This window comes from Glycine soja, chromosome 15 (genome assembly GCF_004193775.1).
Source record: "Glycine soja cultivar W05 chromosome 15, ASM419377v2, whole genome shotgun sequence".
In the NCBI taxonomy this organism is placed as follows: Eukaryota; Viridiplantae; Streptophyta; class Magnoliopsida; order Fabales; family Fabaceae; genus Glycine; species Glycine soja.
Window position 1 is genome coordinate 14,020,722 of NC_041016.1, and position 19,178 is coordinate 14,039,899.

Consider the following 19,178-nt stretch of genomic DNA (forward strand, 5'->3'; position numbering starts at 1 on the left):
AATATTGAAATCATTGACGTTAACATTATCAATGGTAATTTCGATTTTTAAAAAATTGATGTCAACATGTTTTACACGACATCCATTTTTACAAAAATCAATGCCGAATAATAAGAAATATACTAAAATAATAATTGTTAAAATATCGATTTTGGTCATAACCAATGTTATAAGGTCCATAACAACATCCGTTCTCAAAAGGTTGATGTTAAATTGTGTACATTCTAAAGCGCTTTCTACATCAATTCTAAAATAATCGATGTAAAAAGTACCTTTATAACATCGATTTTTGACAAAATCGATGTTAAATGTGCTTACGACATCGATTTTGACCAAATCAATGTGCAAAGTGCCCAACCGATATTGTAAGGACACTTTCTACATCGATTTTAGACCAAACAATGTTTTTTTGCTAAATTTTTAATATTTTATCAATCTTTACAATGAAACAACAAGAACCAATTTATAAAAAATATATTAATTTTAAACTAAAAGATTTTAAAATATTATTTTCATTACAATATCACATTACTTACAATCTCATAATATTAATCTAGAAACAAATTTAAATGATAGTTATCAAACTGTATGGTATAAATACTACTCATTTTCAACTTACATATATATCTTACCACAAAATAAGTAAAAACTAGATTTTTGGCATTTGAAAAACAAACAATTATTTTTCTTTTTCAAGTTACAAGCAAAATTACAAGCAATGCAGACATTGTAGATTTGTCACACCCACTAGTGCTACATAGTAACACTGTCACATACTCTTGCCTTTCAGAGAACCTACAATCAAAGAAAATCATCATAAATATAAGAGGGTAAGTTGCACTATATTTTGAAGGAAAAAAAAACCTCCTTATTCTACAACTAGTTAATTCTAAAAAGTAGTACTATTAAATGATAATGCAAACTAGCAATTGTATAACACTAACCAAGTTAGGCACTGGTATAGAATAAACAATGGATAATCTCTATTAGTATGTCATCATGCATGCAATAATACTACCATGTGCAGGGTCAAAATTTAGTAAATTATGTATTAATTATTACAATTTCCCTTAAGAGAACAGAATAAAAAATGTCAACTATTGCACTAGTTGAACATAGCTGATAAACTAAGAAAAAATAATTTAGATCAATCTCCACCACCCCCACCCTTTTGGTTCCATTACCTTATGTTATCCTTCCAGACATTCATTAACATACCAACCATAGTCTCCAACCTAATTTATTGCATTTATGTAGTAATCATTTTCATATCATTGCTAAAGTTATCTTATAAAGCAGTTATATACATTAAGTGTATGTTTGGTTTATTATTTGCACACACCCCAAGTCCACTGAACAGAAAAGCTTGTGAGGAAGGATTGAGTTGAACATTCGTTGGAGGGTTTCTAACTGAAATCCAAACACTATATGTGGTTAACAATATCAATGTGGTTCCCAATTTTTAACCGCCATTTTCTACATATGCCAAACTATTGATAAAATTTCTCAAAGTTAAAATCCTGACTTCAGTACTATATGCTTCTTCTAAGGAGACAGAGAAGAAAAAAAAATCAACCATGATGCTACTACAAGATTTGTAAAATTTATTTTAAGAAAGTAAGATAATTTCTCTAAAGGTCAATTGTCTCCAAGAAAAATAAGACTAATATGATATCCTAAATTATGAATATGAAAGCTAATAGAAAATTATGCTACTACAAAGCTCTTATAAAGTACACAAAAGAGACAGAAAATTATGAATATGAAAGCTAATAGAAGAAACATAAATGTATAAATATGTATTACATAGGAAGGATGATACCAATTAATTAATAAATAAAAGAATTCTTGTCCCAAATTAAAAATAGATAGAGAAAGTCTAAAGAAAGAAATTACCTCTACAAGAGCAACAAAGGATGTCATCATCATAACAAAGGCTTCACCTGCATCAAATGTAGGTGCTCCCCATTGAAATGGATATGAAACTCGTATCCTGCAAACACAAAATATATGTTATCAATACTTTACCATAAGTTTCAAGTCGCAAGGCTATGACTAAATAGTAAATTATCAGTGAATAATAAATTAATATTTTAAAGATGTAATAGAGTCTTGCATAAAAATGTCAATTATGCCCATGTTCTAAGCTTGATTGTGATTGAGAGTTCAACATCAATAACTTGAAGTATTATAAAGAGACAAACTATTAATCAAGATCAATAGTAGTAACTACACATATCTTATTAGATTTTAAGGCTGATAATAGGAATATAGAAACAAAAAAATCGTAAATTAAAAAGAGAAATACTAGCTTTTATATTTTTAACATAATATGTTTTTTATTTAATGAAAAAAATTACTTTAAGTTGTATCCTTGACATCAAAAACCCTTAAATTTACACAATGTTTGGACTAAGGGTGGCTAAGAAGTTGGTAGAAGCTAGTTAATTGGACCGTGCCATTGCGCAGACTTTGAATGCACTTTCACAACAATGTAATACAGAAATTAATGCAAGTTTCCAATTTCCTTGAGTATTTCATCCTCTTTAGTGCTCACAAAAAATGTGTAAACAACCCATGAAATGAAAGATACGTGCTGCCAACTTATTTAAATCTGCTTGAAACCAATTGTTTACAATGTAGCATGGATCTTTTCTGCTGAAGTTGTTTATGCATTAAAATAGCTTTTACATTTAAAATAATATGAACTTCAACAAATAGTCGAAGTAAAGAAAGAAAGGAAGGGCAAGTATGCCAAAGATTTATCAGGATTTACTCAAACAATCCTGAACTGTACATGTTTGGGTTGTCATCTATCTATTGTCTAGATTTACTCAAACAATCCTTAATTGCTCTCTTGCTTTCTTTCTTTTGATCTTTTTTCTTTTCACTGATCAACAAGCCTCAGAAACCTTAGCTCCGATACCACTGATATGATTTTTTTTGTAAAGATATATTTGTTATTTATTTTTGTGGAAGTTAATATTTTTTTTATATAAACAATAATCAGTATTTCTGTAAAAAAAATAGTTAGTAATAATTTTTTTTCCTAAGAAAAAACTAATAGGAACCGCAAATACAATTGTAAAATTGAGGAGAAAAGTATTTTTGAGTATGTAAGCATGTTATATAAACAATAAGAAGTATTTTTTTGGATTCTTAGTAAAAAAAAAGTACAAATAAATAGAATGAGATATATAGGACAAGAAAATTATTGGGCACAAAAATCAGCACACTGATTTTGTCAGGGCGAGAAACATAATCCTCCAGATCTACGTCATCACTCAAGTTCATCTTGGCTGTGAAACCTGATCAAACCATCAAGAGGTTAGCTAGCAAATGAAAATAAACTACAAATTTTATATGCAGCTGGCACTATCAAACATTACCTGGCACTTATTTTGAGCATGAAGTAACACTTTCAGAGTTCTGCACTGTTTTGAAAGAAATTCGTCCAATTGCATAGAAAAATATCCAACATGCTGTTTTTAATAAGATATTCCACAAGCTGGTCACGTCATCAGTCATCACATGACTTGAGAAGAAACAGGAAACCGACTCAAATAAAGCTAAAGAATTAATATTCTTAAGTATTTTTTATTTTTACTAGGTGACTCTAATAGATCAATTTTGTGCTTAATTAACTAAAAGCCAGTCTATTTTAACATGCTAAAAGTTAGTAGTTGCATTCAACTCATAAATGGTTTGTGAGAATACGTTTCCAAAAACTCTATAAAACTAGTAATTTATAATTGATTTTACTAACTATGAGTAATGGTTAAATTAATATAGGTTTTTTATTAAAAATTACAAATATAATATATTAATAACATTAAAAAATTTCTACTTTTGATTCCTTAAACATAATACTATAAACAATTATTAATAAAACTGATAATTACTAGTTAACTACTTAATTATAAGCCTCCCACCAGCCTTTGATAACTATAATCCATGACAAAAAAAATTTCGTACCCCATTGTCCAGAGGCTCTTCGTTATGCGAAGGTATGGGGGAGGGATATTGTACGCAGCCTTATCCTTACAGATGCAAAGAGGCTGTTTCCGGATTCGAACCCATGACCAACAAGTCACCAAGGCACAACTTTACCGCTGCACCAGGGCTCGCCCTCCATGACAAATTGTAAGATTTTTATCCTGAACGAGGGCCTAGCAGGATGCATAATCATTGTAATCAGTAATAAGAAGAGAAAAAAAGCCTAAGTTCACACCTCTGCTCAGAAATTCCTTGTCAGTCTTAACAAAGCCAGCAACCAATGCTCTGAAAAGGCTGTTGCCACACCCCAAGAGTAAAAAGTAAAGCAAAATTTCCACGAAAACAAGCAGAACAAAAATTCAGCAATCTCCAGACTACTACTTATTATATATATGATATATCATGCATTTGTAGAGGTGAAAATATAATCTGAAACAGAAAAGTTGAAAAACAATTAACTAATCATCTCCAATAACAACCAAATAAAACATGTAAATCCAAAGAGCAAAAGCAACTTTTTACAACAATAATCTCAGTACCCTTTAGATGGTACAAGTGGAATCTCCCCCTAGGCAAACTATAGCACAGATCCAACAAGCAAGTGAAAGTAATTCAATCAGCAATGGGGAGAAAAAACAAAAGGCAAACTCGAAAGCAATATCTCAGTGTGACTTACCCATGGCCACCAAGTAGTCAGATTCTTACAGAGTGCAGTAACCCATTAATCAGAATCCTCCAGTGTTTTACTAACAGATGGTATTCCCTGACAAGAATACAAATGAAATTAAATCTACATTAGGATAGGAAGCCATCAATAAAAAAACAAAATATGAAACAGTAGAACAGTAAAACTCAAAGATAAAAAGCGCTCGCAGAGCGAGATCAAGCCTCCCTCGCAACATGCATTGCGGCACGTGCGAAAAAACGTGAGGAGTTGTTTAAGCGAAGAGTGTTAACGACCTGGCCAGCGGAAATCCTGAGCAGCACGCGTCGCACGTGCGAATCCATGGCTTCGGAAACCTTCATCTGGTTGCGCATCAGCTCGCCGACGATGAGAGGCCGTTTCGGCTTTCCTTGGCCCGAAGCAGAGCCAGGGCTCTTTCTGGAGGCCAAACCTGGCGATTTAAGGCCAAAGGCCTTCTTGACCTTGCTGGCGATAGTGGAGGAGTGGTTGGCAGCGAAACTGAGAGGCTTGCCGGAGGAGGTGCGGCACGCGGCGAGGAAGATCTCGTAGGCGGTTAGTGCAAAGTCAGAATCGGAGAGAGAGGCGGCGAGCTGGCCGAGCGAAGAGGGAAGGTCGTCGGCGGCGGTGACGGCAGCGAGCTTGGGAGGCATTATCAGCGGCGGCGTGGAGTCTCTCTTGGAGTGGCCCAATGAGAGGTCTCTGAAGAGATGAGTTATTGTTGCGAGAGAGAGAAAGAAGAGAGCGAGACAGCCAGGTAGCGAGAGCCACATTAACATTAAATAAAAGAAAAAAGACAACCTCAGCTTTAACAAAAAGCACGTTAACATTAAAACCCAACATTAAAAAACCCGAAAAGATGATAACATTATCATAGATTTGCAATAATCGATAAAATTGCTATGTTAATATAATATATTAACAAAATTAATTTATTTATAAAAATGTTATCATCCGGATAAGATTGATTTTATCATACACCAATGTTAAAGTAATGATATTAAAAATATTTTTTCTAGTAATGATTAATAATGTGCTGTGACTCTAAAATTTTATTAATCTATAGAGATTTCAAATTGATAATTTATGAATTTGAAGAATGTTTTTTCATATCATCAATTTACAATAATTAAGATATTAGAATTGTATGAGTTGGGACAAATTGATTTGGAAAATATTAGTGATTTAAATGTAAACAATAATCCTGTCATCTCAATTTGAATGTTTATGTTAGTGTATTATATAAGATCAACATTTTTTTTAATCATCCAACTCATCTTATATTTTCTCTGAATTTAGATGATATATAAGTGTTAAACAAGAAATTACCAATAGCAAATTATTTATAACAATACAAAATTTATTGGGGAATGAAGCAACATGTAACTTAACGTGTGGTATGCTCTATGAAACACGAGAAGTTAATTAAAACCATCCATGCACGTACAGGAATCACACACTAATCAATAGAAGGAGAAAAAATGGTATAAAAGCCCGAGTAGAAAACACAAAGTACTAGTAATACTAGTAGATACGATGGTATAAAATGTTGTTTATGGGCCATGATGATGAGAAATTATTACAGCAGGATCACTATGATCCCAACCAATATGCGCACTAGTTTAGTCGAGTCTTATTAACTTTTTCTGTAAATTGAAAATTTTTGTTATCTATTTTATGTAAAAATTAATTATGATCAAGATATATGTGGTGATCTCGAATCATATAATAATTTTACGTAATAAATTAACATAAAAAGTCACGTGGGACTTCCCTTGAGCAAATGTTGAAAAGAAAGTTGAATATGACAGGGATGTCAAGGTCGATGCCCAAAATGTTTTGTCTGAGGGGAGTGCAGAGGCACACTGCAGCTTCAAAATCAACTAGGCCCGCGATGAGGGAGCAGCAAGGGATAACTGGTGGTTCACCCAAAGTGATGTTCACGGTTCTGTTTAGCAAATTGGTGCATATGCCTAGTTTGAGTTCATCACGTGGGCAAGAAGAGGCTTCTAAAGTGTTAGAACCACCTGAAAGGCTGGTGGGCCTGGGCTTAGGCTTCGGGTTTGGGTTTGGGTTTGGACCAGGGCATGGCCCATGAGCTGAGACAACTGCAAAGAAGAGGACGTTAAGTGTGAGGAAAAGGGAAGAGCAAGTTTTAGAACCCATATTCTTTAACTACTCAAAAATATTAGTAAACTACCAAAGCTTAAGAGAAGAGTGTTTGTGTAGATGGGAGTTATTTGTAGTGTATGGCGGTTTATTTAGTGTTCTGGAATGCCCAGTTGGGTGAATTGGTTAAAAAGTTAAACGGGTAAAGAAAATGGTTGAATTAGGCCTTTTGTTTCTGTTACACCACAAATATCGTCTAGAGGAAGCAATCCTTGTTTGAAACCTATAGTAACATTATGGACACTTGGAACTCAAATTTAAAATCACTTGTTAATTTAAATAGAACAACCTCGTACTAATAGATCCACACTCTTAATGCTTATTAGTTGAATTAGGATATGCGGGTGAGATTAGGTGAGAATTGACATCATCAGTCAATGGATGCATATATAAAATTTTGCAACTACAAACGACTATATTCCACAATGGAATTGCCCATTTTTTCAAGCACTACCTTCAATAGTGGTCCCATTATAAAAAAATTATAAATATACATTAAATTTCTTTATATCTCATTTTCTTATTTCTATATTTAATCATTAATCATATTAATTATTTTCTCCATCTATCTTTTTTTTTTTTTTCATATCAATCCACTCAAAGTTAAGCTAGATGTTTATCACAATAAGTCTTATAGATATTTCTTTATTTATTTGAGTGAATATTAAAACATAGTTTATGACTCGTAATTTAGTATTTAAAGATAAAAAATAATCATCTAATAGAGTATCAAAATTATAAACAAGGAGATTAGTTTTTCTATACATTGAATGTTAGAATTAAAATGTCTTTATGTTATAATCTTAAAGATTAAATAGTATTTTTAGATTAATCGCAATGAACTTCCAAAGATCTTTACACAATCAACTTAATGTTGATGCTGAATTCAAATGGTTTGGGGCAATTAATGATGAAGGTGAAGGTAACAATAAATGCACTTTGATCCACAGGTAAGTTAATGTGTACTAGTAAACCAATAGACGCCACAACATTTTGTACTTTAGGTAATGTCCAACAGGCTAAAAGTTAGAAAATTGTTGCCGAAATATACAATTGTCGACATTTACAAATGTTGACAATTGTTGTATATTAATATTAGGCAATATTTTAAACCCATTGATAAGGTATAGGGCATGCCTTTGAAACCGTTGATGCGTTAGAACAAATTGTTAAGGTGTTACTTTTGAAAATCAATATAACCATCGCTTGGTAAATGTGTCTAAAAAAAATGAAATAAAAAAAAAAAGGAAAAAAGTGTTTTGGTTCCTATATTTTGTCTTGGTCCTTGTACTTTTAGATCGAAGATATTAGTTCTTTATCTGTAAGAAATGTGACTTTGTCCCTCCTCTCTAACTCCATCAGTAACCCTGCTGACATGGAAAACAAACTAATTTGTGGTGATCTAAAATACATTTTCTGCCAGTTTTTAAAATTCCTAAAACTTGCATATATAGTGCCATGAGAGAGACCATATTCCCAAGAGCAAGCTAACTATATGTGTAATTTTAGTAGACAAGGATCAAAAAATCATTCCAACCTCTCTAGAAAGCAAGAAGAATCCCTATCCAATAAAATATTTCTGCCTCTTCCACCTCCTCAAGACCAAACTTCATCTTTAGAGAATTCTCCAATTCAACTTATCCGAGCAACATGGTCTAGTTTCAAAAATACGGAAGCATCCATTAAGAACTTGGAGAACTAAATAGGACAAACAACTTGCCTATAGAGGAAGTAAAAAAAAGTGAATAATCCTAAAGAGACATACAAAGTTTACGGAGTTCACACTAGCACTACAAAAGCTTTTCAATATACATAGTTCCATTAACTGAGTTTAACACTATGACCCGTGTTATGAGACACTATGCTTGAAAGAGAAGTAATTTATGCTTTCTATGTTCTGGTTTGGGTAAATAGCCAATTTGCTCATTGAATGTGTGAGTCACTATTACTTTAGTCCCTCAAAGTAATAAAACTCAAAAAAAGGTCTCTGAAAGTGCAATCTATCTCTCACTTTATTCCAAAAATTCAAAAAAAAATTGTGCCTTAAATGATAATATTAACATACTTTTAAAGACTAAAGTGACAATAAATAATTAAATTTAGGGACTAAAGTGATAAATAAAGACTTGTTTTGAATTTCCTTACTTTCAAAAACTAATGTGACAAAGCTTTACACATTTAGGGAATAAAATGGTGGTTTACTCTTCTTGTTTAGATGGTTCTTATTCACAACCGACAGCTGGAGCAGAGCCATAACAAGGTAGCAATAAAGAAAACAACATTATGTTCACTCAGTGCAAGTTGTCATCATTTTCATTAATTTTAGCTCAGTATATGTTAACCTTCGACAACAAAAAAGTCAAAATCCTTGATTTTAGTATCTGCTCTTTTTTCATACGGCTAAAACCATGTCAAAAGGGTACGAGTTTGCAATGTAACAGATAAATCAAAATATAAAAAAACTTGTATTGTATGTGACATCAGTCTATTAGTTGCACAGCTGCAATAGCAGGTATCTTATCTCTCAGCTTCTGTGTTAAGGCAACACGAACTGTCGTAACCCCAGCTGCAGGTCCACTTAGCCGAACTTTGACAACATAATCCTTTATCTGAACAAGCTCTAATATTCCTCCCCCAGTGCCAACAAGGTATGGTCTAATTTCAGAAAGAACCTGAAAAATGAACAATATTATAAGATTCAGAATCCTGATGCAACAGTAAGTGCTCACTAGTAACTTATAGATACATGTCTAAATTTGTTTTACAGAGAATGTCTTCAAATAAACCACCAGAAATAGATGGATTGGAAGATTCATTTAAGCATTTATCTTCTATTCTAGCTCTAGGCATAAATGTTTATGCCACTATCTAAGTGATTGAAGAATTATAGAAGCTGTAAGAATTTCATCACGGTTTTGCATAATACACCAATCATTCCTTGTCAAGCTGAGGACTATGATACATAAAGAAAAACATTTTAATCAGATCACTTAGCTTTTACCTCATACTTAAAATCAAAATTCCAAAAGGCCAATGAAATTATGGAAATGCTAGAAACGATGCAAGAAGTTCCCCCTACATTTTCAACATTTTCTTCGGTTAACTCGAGACCGGTCTCAGTGTCCATTATCTGCTCCACTTCCAAGATTTCTGGAATCTTATCCCGGAGGCGAGTTTCAATTCCCATTTTCAATGTCATAGCTGAGCTAGGACATGATCCACATGCCCCTTGTAGCTTGAGGACAACAACAAGACCATCTATCTCATGTAATGCCACATTCCCTCCATCAGCCATCAAGCCAGGCCTTACCTCATCTAAAACCTTCTCCACATTCTCTTCTGTCAGTGGCAGGCCACACCTGGGGGAAACAACTCCTCCTGCAACATTAAAATGTGAGTGCCACAATCACTATCTCCTCCTCACACCCTTTCCAAGCTACTTTGATGCATAATTGGACTTGGGGAAATATTATAGTGTCATCATGAAATAACATTGTTCACACTTTCAACCTCCATTTCTCTTTTTCCATTTGGTAAATTCAACTTTCATTTTCAATAATTCACACTAACCAACTTCAGATTTGCAACATTAATTATAAATTTGCTGGAAAACATTGATGATGTAAAATTTTAGTACGTATTTGGAAATTGGCATTATGTTAGTTTAATAACCAATGTAATCAATTACATTCAAATTTCTAACTGATGAAGCTCTTGAAGAACGCATGCATTGAGAGTAAGTAGCACCTGCTTTGTTTCGTGGAGAATGACCCGAGATAAGGCCAAAAAATTGTTTAATGTTGATTTGTTGACCTCTGATAAAAATATTCTCTTTTGATGAAAATCCTCTGGTATTTGATACTGGGTTCTAGAAAAACAATATTTGAATCACATAAGAATTTACAAGTGTCCATTACCAAACTAAAGAATCCTACGATAACACAACAAAAACATACGAAATAACAGGAACAAACAACAAAATAGAAAAGTACCTTAAGAGACAATAATCTATGAGTTGGATAAAGCATTGCAATTGTTCTTGTTGCCTTGAGGCTTTGAGTTGTTGGGGTTAAAAGTGCACCACCCAACATCTGAGTGTGAGTGGGAAACCCAGAAAACTACCATAAGAATATTACCAACAGCCTGAAACTGAAATTATTTTGGTTTATATAAAATGTTGTCTCGTTTTTGGTTTCATGATAAAGTTCAGTTCTGATATTAGTAGCAGCAAGAGAGATGCTGATAGCTACCGTTTCTTCATTGGCTGACATTGATTCTTTGTGATGATAAAAGAAAAAATAAAATAAAGTCACCTAAAGTTTGTGGACAGAACTGAAACATGCAAGCCACAAAAAAAACTCTTTGTGACTGTTAGATTGGTTATAGATGGGTTTTTGGGCCTAAATGTCATCTGCATTTTTTGAACCCTTTACTATGTAAGCCCAAGTAAAGCACTTTTGGAGGGTCAACGATCAATGTATATAGCATGCAAGTTGAGCTAAGCTTTGTGTAATAGAAAAACTAAGAGGATCTGCTGGGAAGGACTGTTTTAGGCACAAATCTTGTGCTTGCTTTCATTTATGCTTTACTTTTTACAACCGGTTTTGTTAGTGATTTTTGTAAGGGGATGTTTGGAAGGAGTTTTTTCAAAAAATAAATAATCTCAAAGAACCTTAAGTTAGAAATGTTAGAACTTCATATTTGGTATGATTTTTTAGAAAACATTCTGAAAAAAATCTCATTTTTTTAACTAAGTTTCTATATAAAATATTCCTATAAGAGGGGGTTGAGATCAAATGTGGGAAAGCATTAGCCGTACTTGTGATAATATTTTCAAAAATCTTTAAACATACCAAACACATTTGAAATATTACCATCATACACCTGATCAATAAGTGTGAGATTGTTCTAACATAACTAAGAGTCTTCGGTTTGAAAAAATGTTTTAATGACATAATTCCCACATTGGTTATACCAAAACTGTCATAGAAAAAAATGTGGTGATATTTGTTAAAATAAAATAAACTTTTTAAGACGCTTTTGAAAAATCTTCGTAAAAAAGATTTTCAACATCTTTTTTGGGTATAACCGCCGTTGATATTAAGATTAGAATTTTCAATTTCAATTTTTTTAATAGACCCTTCAACACATTTCACAAGTCCTCTTGATAATTGTTAAATATGAGTTATTTTTTATGATAAAAATATATTGAAAATATCTTTAAAAATCTTTATTTAATAGTTATTTTTTGTTTAAATGTATGAATTGATATTTTTCTTATTTATGGCTTGCAGATATGAAAATGAAGGATTAAAATAAAAAATAAAAAGATCCAGAAGATATCAAAAATATAAATAAGGAAGATTTTTTGCATAAAGCCCAAGTCCACTCCAACAGCTGTAAAAATGAAATCAAACCAAGGAGGAAAGACACACTGACTCTCAGAGCTCTCTAATGCAGAAACCCAAAGCCTGAGTCTCTCCTTTTGGGGAAACCCTCTTTCCTTAGTCATTCATCCCTTTCTTGTATTAGTCATATATCACTTTCTTCCATCTACATCAACCCCCTAAAGTGTAAAACCTCTCATAGACAGTCTCTCATGTCCATGAGAGGCTAAACCCCCATTGTTAGGTACCTGGAGGCCAAAACGCTTCTGATGTAATCCTTTGTCTATTATTTAATTAATGTTATTTTGTTTCCATTATTCTTCTTTGTGCTTATTTATTATTATGGTCTGATCACCCATATATTGTTTAGAGGGTAATGAATTGAAAAATGGTTATTTTCTAAAGAACTAGGGAAGGGTATCTTAATAAATTCACTACTAGAAATAGATAGATATTTATTTTGTCCACATAATTTTGCATCTCTTCTCTTAATGTAGTTGGTTATCTTATCTCATCAAAGAAATTTGGGGAAAAGGATAAATAAACTAGGTTCTTCGTGCGGGAAACCAAAGATAGGATAAATTAACAAGGGACTCATTAATTAGAGAAAATCAATTACATTATATCATAAGTAGTTTTGGTCTACTAGGGACCCAACATTATCTTATTCTGAATAGACCCTTAACATTAAAGCTATTGTTTAATTTTCTTGTTATTTTTCCTTTTAGCTTCTCTACCTCAATTTTCATCTTATCTTATCTTTTATTCATCTTATCTTTTCTTTCTTTATCTTCTATCTTCTTTTATCTCTATCATCTTTTAATTCAAATATTTTATCTTTTCTATCTTCTATTTTTATCTTTAAATATTTATCTTTTTTTCTAAATCTTTATCTTATCTCCTATCTATTATTTCCTTATCTCTTGCTTGGGTTTGCACCAATCTCATTACAAATAAAGTCCCTGTGGATTCGACACTCGGACTTCCGAGTACTTTACTACTTGTCACAAAATTGGTACACTTGTCAGTCAATCGATTAACACCTCTCTTTGTGAACTCTTTTCTCTCAAATCTCCCTCCCTCTCGTGCTCCTTTTCATTGCCAGTGACGTTGTCATCGAGGAAGCGCAGATCTGAAATGTTGGGTCGATGGTGGAACTGTTGAAGTGTAGATTTGAACGAACCCAGATGTGTTGGAGAGAGACAGTGATGGCCCATTTCCAACCCACAAAAACCTCAACACTGAGGAGTTCTAAACCGTCCGAAGAGCCAACGTCGGAATCGATAATGTGGATCTGGCCGCCGCCACCGAGCATGGCTGCTTGGTTGTCAATGCGCCCATCACAAACATCGTCGTTGTCGTCAAGCACAGAATTGTGCTCCTTGCAGCCATGGCCAGGAAGGTCGTTCAGGCCAATGCGTCCGTCAAAGCCCAATTAGTTATCTTTCAATATGGATCCTGTTTTTGAACTATGCTTGATTTGAAATGTTTTAATGTTTTGTGAAGAGTTTGAATATTATGTCATTTTTTTATGCTATGATGTTTTTGTCTCCTTTTGTTTATTTTCACATGTTTTGGTATGCTTGAAGGGAAACACCTCTTGAATACATTTAGCCTTTGAAATTTGAAAAGAGGTTGTTTCTCTTTTTTTCCCCAAAATATTTGGCACAATTATTTTTTTCCTTGGTTGTTTGTGCCATTTATCTGAAATCAATAATCTAATTATTTTTTCTGGTCACAGACTTTCACTAACAATTTGAGCACATTATCAACCTTATGAGAAGCAAATGTTTGAAAAGGGTCAAATGAGATTGGTTGAGTTTGTTGGATTTGGATGATCGGATCTATTAATTAAACTTTTCTTCGTTTTAGAAAATAAAGTGGTGAATTCAGATATTTTGGTTGAGCTTGGCTACACCTCATTCTTGCCATTAGAGTAGGGAACTCATATTTACAACATTGGGTTGGTTTAAAATAGTTATGTGAAATTTAATTCAAGATATCTTCATTCTCCTTTTTGTCTCCCTTTCCCTTTCTCCTAGTCTTGGAGCGTGTAAAGAAAGATATAAAAGAGAAAACATTGGTTTCCTTTTCTTATATATTTTTTTAGTTTCTTGTTCCTACTTTATCATGTGATTCTAGACTAGAGTGAAATGAATTCAAGATCAACTATTGAATCATATTATGAATACTAGATCAATTTTTCTGTCTATATATTTTGTGGCATCTGAAATTATCTAGTGTGGAATTTCCAAAAAGCCTTGTTCGGATTATAAGATGAAAAAGATAACTGGAAGTGGAATATTTGTAGCCAATGGAGAAGATGGCAGTGCCAACCCAAATCAACAAGAGTGAAATTTGAAATGCTCTTGTCCAGATGGGAGTTAAGATGGGTGTTCCTCCTTTCTTGGGTTCATTTTTCTTTTTTAGTTTGAAGATTTTGTTTGTTTTGCTCTTTATTCTATTTTTTTTTTATTTCTAGTGAGTTAACTATGGATAACTATAATTATTTTACTGTTGTAATTTTGTTTGTCCATTTCATACTCATTATTAGTATTCATTATCTGTTTCTATGACCCTTAACTATAAGATGTAAAGCATGGGACAGTTTATTGATTCCTATTTCATCTTTCAATATGTAAGTAGGCCTTTTCCTCTTCTATGGAGTGAAAGCATAAATTTAAATTTGATTATGTAATTTAGACATATCAAAATCAAAGATATAATTTGTTTTATTTTTATTCATGGAACTTTTTCTGGAGCAATAAGTTTGTGCTCTATCTGGGTTCCTCACTTTTTTCTTTTGCTCCAGAGATTATTATGGTCAATTTTATGTTAGATTGATTGAGCCAAGTAATATAATTGTATAATCTGCAATCAACAATTGTATTGTTGATTTTTGGTTTCTTTTTGTGGATTTGTAGTGTGAGAACGGTTTTCTCCAATTTTAAGAAGGAAATGCTTTAATTGGTATCAAGTTCCAAAATATCATATCTAGGAAAAGACGAAAGATTTTAGTTTGCCCTGATTAACCCCCTAGGTATACATAATTTTTCAATTTCTGTTTGTTAACTCCTTGACAAGTATATCAATTTGTCACAGTAATACTAAACAGTAAGATCGAGTGTCAAGTTCATAGGAACTTTGATTGTACTTAGAGTTTGTATATATTGAATTTTAAGTAACGGAATGACTAAAAGTGAGTATATCCAGAGTTATAATGTAGAAATGTAAAATTCAACAATAATAAAGGACATAGAAACATAGCAAGATCTAAGAGACGAGAAAAATAAACACTTAGGTGTGGAAAATGATACTTGGTGTGGATTTTGTAGAAGTGTTGGATGTTTGGTCTATCGAATGTACTCATGATGCAATGTTAAGGATTTTTCATCATATAAAGTTATTTCAACTATTATATTCATCAACTAAATTACTCTAACCATGGTTTCTCATGTGAAAGAGCCTAAATCACTTGATTTCACTCCTAATCCCTTGGAAAGGTAAATCAAGTACTTGCTTTAACAATAAGATGCATAAATAAGGCTAACACCATTTCATCCTTGGACATTGGTTACTTAGAAGTTTCTTTCAGCTCTTAAAGTAAAAATAAATTCCAATTATTAAAACCCTATAATATATATGTATATAGGTGATCAAACCATAAACAAAGCAAAAAACAAATAAAGGAAGCAATAATACTGGAATAACATTAAATAAATAGTAAAAATCATTACATTACAGAGTCTTTGGTACTCAAGCCCCCAACAGTGAGTAAGTTAGCCTCTCATAGTCATCAGAGGCTTAAAACAAGAAAATGAAACAAAGAAATGGAAGAAAAGATCTCCCAAGTGGATATTTTTGCTTCAAAGCATGCCCTAGATGAACTCCCTCCAAAAAGCACAGTGTAGCCTTTTATAATCTTCAAAGTGATACACAATCATGCTTTCTGAAAATGATTGTGCGCTAAGCTTGCATATGCATGCTAAGCGCACATGCAAAGTACAATTGACTTAAGTGATCATGCGCTAAGCCTATGAACGGACATTTAGCGCTAATGCTTGATTCAATTGGTTTCCAACTTGACTTCACAAGTTGAGCATGCACTGGTACGCTGAGCGCGATGCTCTAATTCTTTATACATCTTCCATTCTTCTATTCATGTATCCAAAAACTCTACAAAATAGAATAAAACACTATAAATTTACTAATTTTAGCAGTCTTAAGATAAAAACTCAAAAGAATCTAAATTCTTATCTTTTTAAGTGAAAAGAAGCATCAAAAAAGAAGAAATTAGATAATTACTATGTAATATAAGTGCACAAACTAAGTATGCATAACAATTATCACTGCTTAGAACTGATTGAGTTCATTGTTTCTAGAGTTTGCATCATAGTAACAGATTTTTAGGAGACTTAATGTAATGAATTATTGAAGTAAATTAAAATTATGTTAGATCTTACTATAACTACCAAATAATGTTCATTCCTATCACATTGTGGATAAGGCAACTGCCAAAGTGTACATCTGAACTAGGACACCAAATATTAAAAAAAAAGGTTGATCCTTTGGATTGCCTTGAGGTGTTTATAATTGGGCATGGGCTTCTACAGCTCTAATTTTGGCCCTCAAAATTAATGAGACTTTCACATCCTAACAAGTCACAAGCCATGTGTTATACAACATGGGTGTGCTCTTGTGCACTTGTGCTGATTATTCATCAATATGTGTTTATCTTATTTGTCACTTGCCAATGTAGCGTTTAGGTTGATTGACAACACCAACACACACACACACATACATTCAATGGGATGGACATCCAATGTAAGCCAAGAAGAGGAAGTACACCATATGGTAGGTTTCTTGCCATATTGCCTTCTTGTTGTCAAATTTTAATGTACATATATAGGATATTTAGGAAAGCATATCAAGTTTTTGTACATTATATATAATCTTTTGTATTAATTGCATGTTTACATTCTACTCTATATATTACGATTTCATACTGAATTTTAGTAGAACTAAAAATTATAAATATATTGCTTTAAGATATGGCCATAGTTTTGGTTTAGTTAATATATATACATATATAGTTAGATTGTAATGTGTAGTTATATTTGTAATATATTAAGGTAATATTAATTTGTCTAACTTATTTTAGAATTTTCTTTTCTTTCAAAGATAAAGTTAGGTTAAACAAAATATAATTTTTGGAAAAATAATAATGCCTAAATGAATGAGTTGCAGATTGGTGGTATACTGTTATTGGTCACATGGACTCATGTAATGAAAATCAGAACTTTTGCCGCTGTCGATACTCTAGTGAGAAATCTTTTTTCATCATTTGGGTTGGGTCACATTATCATGTTCAACAGAATGCTTGATTTTTTTTTAATTACTCCAATTAACTATGAAAACTACCCATGTTTTAGGTCATAGATAATGTATTATGCTATATTTGTGGTTTTGGAAGCCGAATAATTCCATAATGACACGTTAATTGGAGTGTGAAATACAAGGTTATCAAACTCAAGAGTCTAGGTAGAATTTCATAAACTCGACGGTAAGAGTCTACTTCATATAAAAATAATTACAAAATATCTATAAATAACATACCAATTAAACATTTCAATAATAAAATAAAGAAAAATAATAAATTATAAATTTCACAATACTTAAATAACCAAGTCTATTAATGCATCATTACTAATAATAACTTGGAGATGATATTCTCATCAAGGGTCTGATGTTACTAGATAACAAGGGTTTGATGTACTAAAGATGAGAATTTTTTTATTCGGGGACAACACACTAAATGAATGTATGTTAAACACTAAACAGACAGAAAATAACCTAAAATGACTTATATTTTGGTCTAATTTTTTTAACTTTCTGACTCGTTAACTCGATGGTAAACTCGAGAGTCTATCAAGTTTACTTAGAGTTTATAGAGTCTACCCAGAGTATACTAAAAAGAGAGTTTACACACGAGTCAACTCACAGAGAGTAAGTAGACTCGTAAACTCGTAAGAGTTAACGAGTTAACTCGAGAATTTGATAATCATGGTGAAATATAAAATCATCCATGTCCTTATAAGTAATTGGATCATGACAATATAGTCTTATATTATAGGCTATAGTTGATTTCTAAAATCTGTCTTCAAATTAAATCAGAATAGTTCTTCTAATTAATTAAATTCTTTAGATGAATATTTAATTTGTGAGTACTTAATTTGATAGTGATAGGACTAACATTTTCAATGAAGATATTAAATCATTAGAGAGAATATTGTATTTGGATTGTCTTAGGCTTATAGCCATATATGTCTTTGATTTTAATATATTTTTTGTCACTATAAATTTTCTCTATTATGGTTTTGGTCTTTATACTTTTAAAGTTTGGCTTTTAGTGTCATTGTTTTATTTACTTTTTGTCATATATACTACTAAATTGGTTTCTTGCAAGTTTAAAACTTGATATAATCTGGCTTTAGATATTTTTGTGAAACAAAATAAACATTAAAAAAAAAAGTAAACAACATCGATTTCTAGAAAACCATATTAGAAAAGATACATTTTAAGATAGTTTTCTGAAAATCATCTTAAAATATCTACTTTCTAAGACGGTTTTTTGAAAAATTATAGTTAAATCCTCATATTTTTTAATATTTTCTAAAAAAAAATAACGCATTCTAATATAGTTTTTAAAAAAATCGATGCAGAAACCAAGATTCTAAAATGATTTAAAAACCGTTGTGGAAAGTGTTGACTTTTCATAACAGTAAATTCAAAAATGATTGAAAATCATCATAAAAATATTAAATAATCATCTTTAAAATGCTTTTTTGTAATAATAACTCCTACACGACTCAAGCAAGAATAGCTTATGTGGAAAATAGCTATGGTCTAAATCATAAAAAAAAAAACACATTTGAAATATTTCC

At 32.0% G+C, this 19,178-nt stretch overlaps 3 protein-coding genes across 16 annotated transcripts; all 3 read right to left on the reverse strand.

Moving 5' to 3' along the window:
* Positions 1-570: 570 nt before the first annotated feature.
* LOC114386324 lies at positions 571-5,470 on the reverse strand. 12 transcript variants are annotated; one of them, XR_003661051.1, is made up of 6 exons: positions 4,957-5,457; positions 4,673-4,759; positions 4,232-4,290; positions 3,390-3,535; positions 1,897-3,308; positions 571-795 (listed from the first exon to the last, which is right to left on the reverse strand). XR_003661051.1 is itself a non-coding variant. In XM_028346298.1 (3 exons), exons 1-2 carry the CDS (start codon positions 5,455-5,457, stop codon positions 4,718-4,720), a joined length of 543 nt encoding a protein of 180 aa, XP_028202099.1. In that variant the 5' UTR covers positions 5,458-5,470; the 3' UTR covers positions 4,041-4,290; positions 4,673-4,717. The 12 variants fall into 12 exon arrangements, 3 of the variants coding, with proteins under 3 accessions (XP_028202099.1, XP_028202100.1, XP_028202098.1); XR_003661055.1 differs by having other exon boundaries at positions 1,897-1,993; positions 3,235-3,308; positions 4,232-4,759; XR_003661054.1 differs by having other exon boundaries at positions 3,390-3,482; positions 4,957-5,456.
* Positions 5,471-6,424: 954 nt separating this feature from the next.
* On the reverse strand, positions 6,425-6,844 carry LOC114387117 (14 kDa proline-rich protein DC2.15-like). The gene has a single exon (XM_028347247.1). It carries the CDS (start codon positions 6,842-6,844, stop codon positions 6,425-6,427), a length of 420 nt encoding a protein of 139 aa, XP_028203048.1.
* A 2,289-nt stretch (positions 6,845-9,133) lies between these two features.
* Positions 9,134-11,124, reverse strand: LOC114387064 (nifU-like protein 3, chloroplastic). Of its 3 annotated transcripts, none has more exons than XM_028347179.1 (4): positions 10,840-11,124; positions 10,595-10,715; positions 9,849-10,222; positions 9,134-9,519 (listed from the first exon to the last, which is right to left on the reverse strand). In XM_028347179.1, the coding sequence occupies exons 1-4, from the start codon at positions 10,936-10,938 to the stop codon at positions 9,328-9,330; spliced, it is 786 nt and encodes a 261-aa protein (XP_028202980.1). In that variant the 5' UTR covers positions 10,939-11,124; the 3' UTR covers positions 9,134-9,327. The 3 variants fall into 3 exon arrangements, with proteins under 3 accessions (XP_028202980.1, XP_028202979.1, XP_028202981.1); XM_028347178.1 differs by having other exon boundaries at positions 9,849-10,225; positions 10,840-11,121; XM_028347180.1 differs by having other exon boundaries at positions 9,274-9,519; positions 9,927-10,225; positions 10,840-11,117.
* Positions 11,125-19,178: the final 8,054 nt, after the last annotated feature.

Excerpts from the sequence above, each read along its gene's own strand:
- LOC114386324 (XM_028346298.1), bottom strand. The coding sequence starts at position 5,457 with ATGTTAATGTGGCTCTCGCTACCTGGCTGTCTCGCTCTCTTCTTTCTC. Across the intron at positions 4,760-4,956 it reads TCAGGATTTCCGCTGGCCAG|GGAATACCATCTGTTAGTAA; the intron begins GTCGTTAACACT and ends TATTCTTGTCAG.
- LOC114387117 (XM_028347247.1), bottom strand. The coding sequence starts at position 6,844 with ATGGGTTCTAAAACTTGCTCTTCCCTTTTCCTCACACTTAACGTCCTC.
- LOC114387064 (XM_028347178.1), bottom strand. The coding sequence starts at position 10,938 with ATGTTGGGTGGTGCACTTTTAACCCCAACAACTCAAAGCCTCAAGGCA. Across the intron at positions 10,716-10,839 it reads ATAGATTATTGTCTCTTAAG|AACCCAGTATCAAATACCAG; the intron begins GTACTTTTCTAT and ends TTGTTTTTCTAG. Across the intron at positions 10,226-10,594 it reads TTCTCCACGAAACAAAGCAG|GAGGAGTTGTTTCCCCCAGG; the intron begins GTGCTACTTACT and ends TTAATGTTGCAG.